Source organism: Pyrus communis, chromosome 4, assembly GCF_041283825.1.
Source record: "Pyrus communis isolate YQ-2024b chromosome 4, ASM4128382v1, whole genome shotgun sequence".
Taxonomy (NCBI): Eukaryota; Viridiplantae; Streptophyta; class Magnoliopsida; order Rosales; family Rosaceae; genus Pyrus; species Pyrus communis.
In genome coordinates, this window is record NC_142568.1 from 16,895,703 (window position 1) to 16,906,848 (window position 11,146).

At 40.5% G+C, this 11,146-nt stretch overlaps 2 protein-coding genes across 4 annotated transcripts; one reads left to right on the plus strand and one right to left on the minus strand.

Moving 5' to 3' along the window:
• The first annotated feature begins 1,468 nt into the window (after positions 1-1,468).
• On the plus strand, positions 1,469-5,230 carry LOC137722236 (ultraviolet-B receptor UVR8). 3 transcript variants are annotated; one of them, XM_068461193.2, is made up of 11 exons: positions 1,469-1,894; positions 2,001-2,074; positions 2,187-2,271; positions 2,918-3,049; positions 3,140-3,376; positions 3,538-3,753; positions 4,015-4,058; positions 4,245-4,427; positions 4,559-4,649; positions 4,748-4,791; positions 4,894-5,230. In XM_068461193.2, the coding sequence occupies exons 1-11, from the start codon at positions 1,681-1,683 to the stop codon at positions 5,014-5,016; spliced, it is 1,443 nt and encodes a 480-aa protein (XP_068317294.2). In that variant the 5' UTR covers positions 1,469-1,680; the 3' UTR covers positions 5,017-5,230. The 3 variants fall into 3 exon arrangements, with proteins under 3 accessions (XP_068317294.2, XP_088548795.1, XP_068317295.2); XM_088692669.1 differs by having other exon boundaries at positions 1,547-1,894; positions 4,751-4,791; XM_068461194.2 differs by having other exon boundaries at positions 1,547-1,894; positions 3,182-3,376.
• LOC137722235 (transcription factor EMB1444) lies at positions 5,056-10,378 on the minus strand. Its single transcript, XM_068461192.2, has 11 exons — positions 10,084-10,378; positions 9,548-9,994; positions 8,977-9,183; positions 8,550-8,643; positions 8,397-8,438; positions 8,228-8,287; positions 6,835-8,010; positions 6,646-6,747; positions 6,136-6,276; positions 5,920-6,045; positions 5,056-5,468 (listed from the first exon to the last, which is right to left on the minus strand). The coding sequence occupies exons 2-11, from the start codon at positions 9,643-9,645 to the stop codon at positions 5,379-5,381; spliced, it is 2,136 nt and encodes a 711-aa protein (XP_068317293.2). The 5' UTR covers positions 9,646-9,994; positions 10,084-10,378; the 3' UTR covers positions 5,056-5,378.
• Between the last annotated feature and the right edge of the window lie 768 nt (positions 10,379-11,146).

An 11,146-nucleotide genomic window follows, 5' to 3' on the forward strand; every position in this document is an offset into this window, starting at 1 on the left:
TTGGATCCAACGTTAGATCTCTTTCCACGCAACTTGCACTGTTATTATTCTAAGGCCTGGTTTGGTATTGTTATGCTTTGAAAAAATATTACTTCTGTTGTGCTGTGAGAATAAGCAACTGTCAGAGTGCTTGGTAAATTTTTTTGTAAAAGTGCTGTTGGGAAAAAAAAAAAAAAAAAAAAAAAAGCAGTATGATAGTATTTGGTAAATTTTTATGTAAAACAGCTGTGACTGTGTGAAATGACCTTTTATAATACTAAATGTACTATGATAAGCCACGACGTCGTTCGTTTTTTCATCTCACACTATGGAACCCTCACAACCTCCACCGTGAATTTGCAGAAACCTAATAACCAAACACATGCACAGTCACTACCATGATCCACCATACACTGATGCCACTCAAACAATGAGATGACGACGACGACGCGAATAGCGACTCTAAACCTGTTGCTGCTGCGTACAGTTTCGTTCCTTTGTGCGCGAGTCCACCATCGACGCTTGGGCCTTGGGCTTGCGGTCCCAAGCGACAGGGCATAGTGCAGCGGGGTGAGTGGGTCGACTCGGCTGGAGAGTCCATTGTCCTCAGCAGAGAGGTCCTCGTTGAGAGGCTTTGCATGAAAGAGCCATCGAAGTACCCTCGCTGGGACGACCCTGACTACTGCAAGTGGAAAGTTAAGGAACGGGAGATTTTAAACGACATCGAGCTCATCGTTTTGCTAGCCAAGGAGATTCTGCACTCTGATAGGTATTTGGATGGTGAGCAGCTGACGGAGGAAGATGAAGGATTGTGGTGGAAAGGCTTCTTGCTCATCATCCACACTCTGAGGATAAAATTGGCTGCGGAATTGATTCTATCATGCTCGATGATAGCGCTCGTGGACCATGAGTCTTTCCTTCAGTAGGCTGCTCCTGACAGCTCCACCACCGATGGAATCGGGGGACTCGGACTGTTATCACCACTCAACCCGAGCGACATCGGCACTGCAAGCTTACCGGAGGCAGCTTCTCTGAAATTTCTGGCCACACCGTACATGTCGTATGGCCACGACATTGTTCTTTCTCCTAAGAAGAATCAGGAGAAATGAGAAAGGAGAAAGGAGGGCAATATTGGTAATTTCCACAATACGCCATTTTTTGAAGTTGCTTTTTGTAGCTTCCACTTTTTAGCTTTTTTTTTTTTATCTACTTTGAAGAAAAACTAAATTAGGGTGTTTACCAAACATCAAAAACTCTCCTAATTTTTTTTTTCATACCAGTGTTTTTTTAAATCACCTCAACCCCAAACCATATCTAAATCCGAGCTAAATTTCAGATTGGACAATGATTAAAATATATACACGCCAACCCGCACAGGGCCCACCACACACGTGGTGACCCACCAGACCTCCTCGACAACTCCCTCTTCCAGAATGTTCCAGCACACTGGTGGCTTAAAAAATGGTAATCCGCACTCGGGGTCCAGATCGCTCCACGTGGCTTCCGACGTGGCGCAAGTTGCGTCCCGGTAAATGAAATGCCTCGATCTCATGTCTCTCTCAGTCCTTTTGCTTTCTTCTCCGGTCTCGCTGTAACTTTCCCACTGAAGCTTTCGCTAGAGAGAGAGAGAGAGAGAGAGAGAGAGAGAGATTTTGTTCTCAGATTTGTTACGCGAGAAAACGAGGTCGTTTCGGATCGGCGATGGACTGCAATGAAGGGGTAAGAGGAGGCTCGACGAAAACGGAGGAGCGGGGAGAAGCTCTGGTGTATATGTGGGGATATCTTCCCGGAGTATCGTCGGAGAAGTCTCCGACACTGTCTCTGACGCCTGTGCAGTTCCCGAATCGGATGGACGGTGGGGATTCGTGGAAGGACGTCTGCGGCGGCGGTTGCGGATTCGCCATGGCCATCTCAGGTTTGGTTCTCCAATTCTCAATCTTTAAACAAGTGATTAATGCTTAATTACATGTTCAGTTTGTAAATCCTTTTTTTCAATTTGCTTGGATGATGATTCTGATTAGAGTGTGGGAAGTTGATGACGTGGGGGTCGACGGACGACGAGGGGCAGAGCTACGTCGTTTCAGGGAAGCACGGGGTAATGCAGCGATCTTCTAATTGCTGAAATGTTTTTAGAATTCGAATTGTTTGGAACTAATTTTTGCATCTTTGTTTTGGATTTTTGTTTATGTTGCTGCACGTTTGTTAAGGAGACGCCGGAGCCTTATCGTCTCCCAAATGAGGCTTCAATACTCAAGGCTGCTGCCGGTTGGGCCCATTGCGTTTCTGTTACGGGTAGGTTTTTGCTCCGATTTCTGGTGACCGTTTGGATTGTGAAAATGATGGAATGAATATTCATAATTCAGTACTTAAATTTGTGTTTGAAACGAAATGAGTTACGTGTAAATTGGTTAGTTGACTGATGTGTGGATTACTAGTGTTTCTTAGTACTAGTTGCATTTAGGAAACACGTGTGAAACACCACGGTAATTCTTCAATTTGAGTTTGATAACATGAAAAATTATGGATAATCTAGGGCCCGTTTGATAACCATTTCGTTTTTAATTTTTAGTCCATTTTTTGCACCTGAGATATGGAGAAAGTTTAGGGAGAAAGGCGAGATGAAGAAGGGTGGTGAGAGGGAGGGGAAGAAATAAAGAATAAATGAAAACAAAATTTGTATAGCGAAAACAACTTAAAATAAACTTTGGTATTTAGTTTTCAATTTGTATTCCTTTTCTTGTACATTTTTTCTATGTCTCTCACACTGTACTTCCTCCTCTCCTCTACATCATTCATTTCTCTCATGTATTTCCCCTCTATATCTACAAGAAAAATGAAAACTACAAAAGCTAAAAACAAAATGGTTATCAAACGGGTCCCCTTGTTTAGGAGCAGAATGTGAACTAATTGTGGTTATTGGCCAATGTACATGCTACAGAGAATGGTGAATTATACACTTGGGGTTGGAAAGAGTGTGTCCCCTCTGGGAATCTTATCGGTGATCTGGGTATGGTGGGATGCCTTCAAAGGGATACTACTGGGAATCAAAGTTCATTACTAGTTGAACAAGGTATTTCTGTAACCTGGGTATATCTGGAGAAACATGCACCTTCTAAATTGTACTAGATCAATGTGATTAAGACCTTATTATTTAATACAGTAAACTCGGTGCCTAAAGGCTTCAATCTGACTAGTGGGACAGTATCTAATCTTGACAGCAAAAGGGCCGGAGAGGACATTGCAAAGCGAAGGAAGATTTCGTCAGCTAAACCTGAATCTGAAAGCTCAACAGGTAGTGAAGAATTCTTCACTCCCTCTCCTTGTCTTGTAACTCTGGGTCCTGGAGTGAGAATCACTACTGTTGCAGCTGGCGGACGCCACACTTTAGCATTAACAGGTAATAAAGTTTCAGGTTTATATTTAAGACTTTCAGGGCAGTTGCTTTTCTTTGTGGTCACACCATATAGTTTTGTAGGTTTGTAGGATGTACGAAGCTATGGAAGATTTTTGATGTAACGCAAGACTCCTGATGCATCATAATTTTAACCGAAGTTTCAGATATGGGACAGGTGTGGGGTTGGGGCTATGGAGGCGAAGGACAGCTAGGTTTGGGAACCAGGGTAAAGATGGTTTCTTCTCCTCATGTCATACCCTGTATTGAGCCATCTACTTCTGGGAAGGATAGGTCTTCTGTGGTATCTCAAGGTTCAAAAGTTCCTGGAAGTTGTGTGAAGGAGATTGCTTGTGGAGGCCGGCACAGTGCGGTAATAACAGGTCAGCATTTAAGGGATCGTATAGAGCTTGTAACCAGAGAATGAAGAGCTGGTTAATAGACTGCGTTTGTAGGTTGTATGCGTTGATATAATCCTACTTATTTGCTTCCCATCCTTAATTACCTTTGGATCCATGCAAAATGCCGGATTGTTCTTGGTTGTTCTATGGGTCCTGTTAATTTGACGAAGACGTCCACTTTTGTGTGACCAGTTCATTTTGTATTCACTTCTTTACCCTTAGAAATGATCTTTCAATTTACAGATGCTGGAGCACTGCTTACGTTTGGCTGGGGGCTCTATGGACAGGTGAGCTTGCTATGCTAGTCAAGGTCTAATGCTATGTTGTCTTGCACTGAGTAAATTGTTTGCTTTCCTTACACACTGTTATAATTAGGAGCTCTACTGATTACATTTTCAATTGAATCGCATTTTCTTTTCTTCGTTCTTGTTATTTATCTGTGGCATGTCTTTTCTTTTCTTGTTTTGATCCAGTGTGGGCAAGGGAATACAAATGATCAGCTAAGACCAAGTTATCTGAATTCATTATCCGGTACTAAAGTGAAAAACATCGCTGCCGGACTATGGCATACTCTATGTATATCTGATGATGGTCGTGTACATGCTTTTGGTGGGAATCAGTTTGGACAGTTGGGAACAGGTGGCGACGAGGCTGAGGTAAGCTCAACACTCTCTCTGTCTAGGTTCTTTTTTCAGCTTTCTGTTCTTAACTTGGCCCATCTTCTTGCTGTATGCATGCATTTTATTTCCTCGTATAAATTAACTAAATCATATTCTTGTTGCTTCAGACTCTACCTAAGATATTGGATTTTCCGGGTTTGGGAAGCAAGCATGCAAAAGTAGCCTCCTGTGGCGCCCGACATAGTGTCATTCTAACAGGTAAGCAAATGAAGCTGAAAAGCGTTGATACTCGCACTAGTCACTGATAATTCTCAAATCTTTTAATTTGATCGTTCCCTTTGTTATTTTGGCTGCAGAAGACGGCCAGTTATTTAGTTGGGGGTGGAATAAGTATGGCCAGGTATACTAATTAACATGATCAAAATCTTTGAGCCACAAACGTATATTCTTGAACAATCTTTTTTAACTTTTAACGAGCTTTTCCATTCCCGGTTGTATGTAGCTTGGCTTGGGCGATTCCGTGGATAGGAACACTCCTTCTCAAGTTTCTATAGAAGGTTGCCTACCGAAAAATATTGCATGTGGCTGGTGGCATACGCTACTTCTAGCCGAAAGACCCATTTGAGTTGGGGCCAATCGATGATGACGATAGAAAAGGAATGACTTTTTAGGATGACCAACTTCACTAGCCTGTGTTATTAGCCGAAAGACCCACTTGTATCAGTTGTACATTATTTCTATGCGCACACTCGCGGAGCCGTACGGCCATGTGTTCCATTCTTTCTAGTGATGCCGGTTTTCATCAAAATGCATAGAAATCTTAATTTGTACACAGACAATTAAGTACTTGTACTGATAATTTACAGTCTTCTGATGAGGATTGATGGTGATGTCTCCTAGGTATCGTCATCGTCATCTGGTTTCTGAGGTTTCGAAACCACAATATTCGACGGCTTACCCGTTTTCTTGGATGCAAATGGAGGCGCATCATATCCTGCTTGATATTGAACTACTTCTGCGTTGCAGAAGATGCAGCAGTGGCCAAAACACATCCATTCTGTGAAACCCCAGTGGAGCCTGGGCATATTCAAACCAACATAACATTTAGAACAGCGACAATTACGGCCTTCTTTCAACTAAATTACGATTTTCGTCTTCCTAGTTTCCGAACAATTGTTGGTCTATGTAGTTTCCTCTTTCGCATTTGGTATCTGTAGTTACTAATTGCAACAATTCAAGGACAAAATTCCACAACTCTTTCAACACGATTAGCACATCATAGACAAATGTGAGAGTAAATAGGGTGTTTTACACGAGTAAAACACCCCGCATTTACCCGAAACGTGCTATTTTCGTTGAAAATTTGATTGAGTAATTGTTCTTAAATTGCAACTAGTAAACCATGTTCTTAAAACTGCGGAAACTGAAACTACATGGACCAAAGTGGAACTTCACCGAAACTACATGATACGACCAAAACCATACTTCGGCCTTTTTGCTAGATGGAATTATTGTAGAGACAGTATACCTCAACAACAAAGTGTGCCCACATGTTGCTTAAGCGAGTTTCCATGACACCCTTCAAGATAGTCAGTTCCAACCGTCGGATAGCTTGGGCTATGTCTAAGAAAAGTCCATGTTCATCACATAGCATCTGCAGTAGTTATAGAAGATTTGGATGAAATGTTTCTGCTATGAAGCTCTGCGTTCAGAAAATTAACAAAGACGAGGACACGCAACAGACCTCTATGAGAATGTGTCCCGAGTGTTCAAGATCTTCTACCACAATGGGGCAAATCTGGTGTTCGCTTCCAACTTCAAAAGCCCTGCTTGTCCCATTTTCACAGCCACTTGTGGCTTCGCTCATGTTATTGGAACGAGGTGCCTGAAAAAGCATCAAGGATTTGGTTAGAAACTTGTGATTAGTGCGTTTGTCTTCAACATCAACGCCAACAGCTGGATTTGGAACTATAAAATGGCTTTGCGGATTAAAAAGCTTATATGAGTCCAGTATATTGTTACATAAGTGTTTTTTGTCTAAGAGAGTCATCGTGCTTGTGGTGGCAGCTATTCATTGGTACATTCATTCTAATTATTTCATGCAAAGAGGTCAAGTTGTTCCAAAATTTCTAATTTATGGATGCTTTTGTTCTTCAACCTACAAAGTAGATCGAAAACTGTCTGGAAAATCAGATGGCAATTAACGGAAGCTCTGCAGCACAAAGGAGCGTTACTTGAAATAAACGTTGCATACCTCTTGCTTTGTGTAGCACTTCAGTTTTTCGGCTTGGTCAGTCATGTTTCTTAAAAACTGCATGTGTTTTATGGTTCGGTCTAAAAGGCCGTCAATGCTGCACTGAATTCACCGCATACAAAGCACATTAAGCTAGAGAAAAATAATCAATTCTGTATAGCCTACAACAAATACAAAAAGGATATTCACCTTGGCACCATTTGGGACAAGTTCCCGCAGCTCCTTGACACGATCCTGAATCAGTTGTCTATCTCTTGGTCTTAGCTTCGGGCTATTGCCAATCTTGGTCTTCCTTGCAGTGCCACCAGATAACTTTTGTTCCCTTTTAGGCTTCACAGATTTGTACCCTTTCCCCTGCTGCTCTTCATCAACCAAAGTGCTCATCATGTCTGTGAAAGAAGCTGGAGTAGCACCCCTGGCAAGTAAAGCAGATGATTGGTTCCATGTCACCGAACCACTTCCTATTGGGGCACACGCTTCAAATTTCAATTGTTTAAAAGAAGCAGGAAATTGACTTGATGAGGTAATAGATGATTTAATATTGTCTGATCGGCTAGACGAGGTTTCATCTTTGGCTACAAACGCTTTCACGAGGTTCTCAGCATCACTTCCTTTGGAAAACCATGATGGCTCAATACAGCTAGCCAGATCTTTCTGCAAACTAGAGCTGCTACACGTATCATCAATGCCAATGGATGGATCCCATAAATTTTCATCGGTCTGCCTCTGCGAAAGTGTTCCAAGTGCTTTGTGTAGTTCACAAGTTTCAGGAAAGCTAAAGAAATTATTCACCATGCTGTAACTTGTATCTTTAGCATTACCGTCTTCGAACAGTTCAGCTACACCTCCAACAGGGTAAGAAGTGAAATCGCTCATGGATTCTCCAAACACTTCCAAATTGTAACCACCAAATTGAGAATAGGCTAGGAGTTCTTCCTCCAGACAAGACAACCCAAACATCTGACTTTCCATCATACCCAGCAAGCTGGTATCTATCGACTGACTGAGTGGACTTGATTCTCCAATGTGATAAATTGGTGGAACACCAGTCACACTTTCGTCTCTACGCTTTAGAACTTCTGGCTGATCTGTTCCGGTCTCTAGAAGTGAATCTTCAGCAGTTGGCAACAAGTGCCCCAATGTCGACAATAGGTTATTATATCTGATGTTATCAACATCTTCTGACTTTTCAACTTTCAGTGGGTTAATGGTAACACCTGATGGCTCAAATGTGGTCTCCATTAAATTTGATGATTGTGACCATGACGATTGAGCTTGACTGTAAGGTACAATTTTCCCCATACCATTGTGAATGTCATTGAATCTATCTTTCACAAAAGCAACCACTGTTGGATCTTCAGCAACCTGAAATCTTGATAAAAAGAGAAAGGGATAAATAAGAAGAATACAAATCGATGTACATGGGACACAGACAGAGAATTCAGACCGAGAAGCACATGCTCCCTAAGATCCAGAAAGGGGAAAGGACATAAACTTGTAAGCTATAAGCTACGACACTATAATGACAAGGGTTACATGACATAAATTGCTTATCTAGAATGAGTTCAGAATGAGCACGAACCGTCTCCAAGGAGCCAAGTTGCAAAACTCCATATGGAAGCACAGGTACAAGTAAAATCGTCTGAATGAGAAATCAAATATGTACTCAGATTTCCATCCATCACAAACATGCGAAACTTGAGGAATTAAAGTCATAAGTGTGGGCTAGTATGTGCTGACAAACTAGTTACCTTGATACCCGATGAAAACTGAAGAATCCATTCATCTGGACACTGCGAAAATATATTCTTATTTAGATATACTGTTCACTACTAGAAGAAATTTTAGCAACTGTATACAAAGATCGCTAAGAATTTACATCAGCATGTTAGAATAAGATTTACCTCAGGAAATAACTTAGAGCCAGACTCTCTGGTGCACAGATTGTTAAGGAATACCCAGCTATAGTTTCCTGTACATGCCACCTCACCAACAACCCTGAGAAATTATTCAAATCCACAGTGAACCATTTTTCATTCCCTACGATTTTGAGAAACTTAAAATTAAACACCTTGTGCGGCTTGCTGATATCTTTCAAGAACAAAACATTTGCAAATAGCACCGGTTTTTTTAAGTAGCGGTCATTAATGTGTGTAAAGAAAGAGTTTACGCAAACGACAACTGTAAGACAAATGGAAATTTTGCACCTCCGCCGAAATTTCTTTGGTTACTTATATATTTGCATATATTTCTTGTAAAACACATATACAGACTTTTTTGGAGAGTCAACGGAGGCACACAACAAGACTAGAGTCAAGAACAAGATTGTACCCTTTTCCAAATGTGTGCTGAAGATATGACATATCAGCCACTGCTAGTCCAATTGGATATCCTGTAGATCCACCATCATGTATACTTGTTGCAAAACCTTTAAAAAGCATCTGATTTGCGTTGCTGAAATAAATATCATCCGATCCATGCTCAACAGCTTCTATTGGCTTTGGGTGATGACAGTACCCATCCTCCCACGACAAAATCCTTAGACAACAAGAAGCTCAGTATCATAATGAAGATCGTCACTGGATTTGATATAGGTGAGATACACATAAAACTCGGCACAGAAATTCCATTAGTATGTCAATCCTAAATTCCTAATAACATACAAATATTGAAACCTCTCTATGCATTTATAATATGTTTCATATCTTAATGTGATTCGAATCAAACAAAATGCACATAGTGCACCAAGGAAGCAGCAAGATCATCATCAAAACTAAAATCGCAAAAGCATTTTGACTAACTAATTAATTACTTTCCAAATTCTAATGACGGATAAACAGATTAAAATTTTCTACTATAATTCATAGCGAAAACCAGATAAAAGAAGAGAAAAGAAGCTTACAAATCACTCTGGTGCTTGAGCTTCCAAAACACAGCATAATTCCAAGGCGAATTGCTGCACAGGTTCTTCAGCAACTGCCTCAGAGCAGTAGTCCCCATTATCTTCTCAACTTCCTCAAAAGTCTCTCAAATACAACAACTAGTAACAAAATCAATCAATCACTTCTAGAAAAAGCACGCAAAAACAAACAAACACCTTATCTAGCTGCCCCGATACGAAGCCCGACCCGCCTGTTTAATCCGCAATCCAGCTCTTCGTTTAATCGGTGGACCGGTCGAAAACAATTCCATCACTAAACACTAACCCGCTCTCTCTCAGCTACTAACCAGCGTAATCAAAAAGCACTTTAACAAATCGAGAATCGATAAGAAGCTCAGCCTCTACTCGTTCGACCGATTCAAATAAGCAGTTCATAACTCTGTTTCGATTAATTCGAACCAAAAATCGCTGCCACACACACAAACAAACACAAAATTCTTAGGATCCTTTCATGAAAATTCGATCAGCTACTGCAAGAAAACTGAGAAAGCAGTTACCTCTAGAAACGAAGACGCTGATCGAGTTCGTATTCGGTGGCTTCCATTTCTCTCTGTGTATTCAGTGTTTGGTTGGGCCTTCTTCTTCTTTGTCGCGCCCCCGAAGTGCAGAAGCTCCGAATGTCCAAACGCAACACAAACTAAACAACAATGGCTTGTATGCTTTTCTTATACAATATGTCGCCGCCGGTGAACCGGTCACGGATTTTTTTATTTTATTTTATTTTTTTTTATGGCGGATTTCAAACTTGTCCAAAGTCGGATTCTATAACTCGATTAGAGAAGAGATTTTTCAGTATGACCGTCACACGAAATGGTAAATCATGTGTTCCTATATAAATAATTTGTTATATGTGTTAAAAGGTAAATAACTTTAAAATTAAAATTTTTCATCATTTACATAAAAACACGTGGTGTATTATCCGTGTTCCCGTCACAACTAAAAATTTCTTCAATTGGAGGGAGAGGGAGTGGGTTTGGGGACCCACAAATTTGTTTTTCTATGGGATGTGGGGGCCACTGTCTGCTAGTCCTGTTAATGGTTATTAACGACTATGTGTTTTACTGGTCGTATTTCGTGATAGAATGTTAATCATTTTCGGATCTTCAATTTTAGGAATCCTTTAATTATATTCGTTCATCACATATCGTGTAATCATAAATTATTATAAATCTTTTCATTTAAAATTAAATATAAATAGTACCTGATGAAAAATAACTCATGATGTACGATAAACATATGTGATTGAAGGATTCCTGGGATCCTCACAAAGAGGATCCGGAGAGGATCCTCATTCTTCATGTATTGAGTGTGATACTTATATACAGAAATCAGACAGTCTGAGTAGTTTGATTGAGTGTGTGATACTTATATATAAAAAAACAAGCCGTCTGAGTTTGATACCTGTAATATTGCTGCTACTACACTAGTTTGACTTCAATGACTGTGAGAGTCATACTGTAGAACATACTAAATATAAGTATCACACTCACTCATAGGTTCAATATATTAAACTCATGAATTCAATATATTGATATCAAACTCAAATCTTTCGGTCCACTA

Excerpts from the sequence above, each read along its gene's own strand:
- LOC137722236 (XM_068461193.2), top strand. The coding sequence starts at position 1,681 with ATGGACTGCAATGAAGGGGTAAGAGGAGGCTCGACGAAAACGGAGGAG. Across the intron at positions 2,075-2,186 it reads TCGTTTCAGGGAAGCACGGG|GAGACGCCGGAGCCTTATCG; the intron begins GTAATGCAGCGA and ends ACGTTTGTTAAG. Across the intron at positions 2,272-2,917 it reads CCATTGCGTTTCTGTTACGG|AGAATGGTGAATTATACACT; the intron begins GTAGGTTTTTGC and ends TACATGCTACAG.
- LOC137722235 (XM_068461192.2), bottom strand. The coding sequence starts at position 9,645 with ATGGGGACTACTGCTCTGAGGCAGTTGCTGAAGAACCTGTGCAGCAAT. Across the intron at positions 6,748-6,834 it reads TTGTCCCAAATGGTGCCAAG|TGCAGCATTGACGGCCTTTT; the intron begins GTGAATATCCTT and ends CGGTGAATTCAG. Across the intron at positions 5,469-5,919 it reads GGGCACACTTTGTTGTTGAG|GCTCCACTGGGGTTTCACAG; the intron begins GTATACTGTCTC and ends GAATATGCCCAG.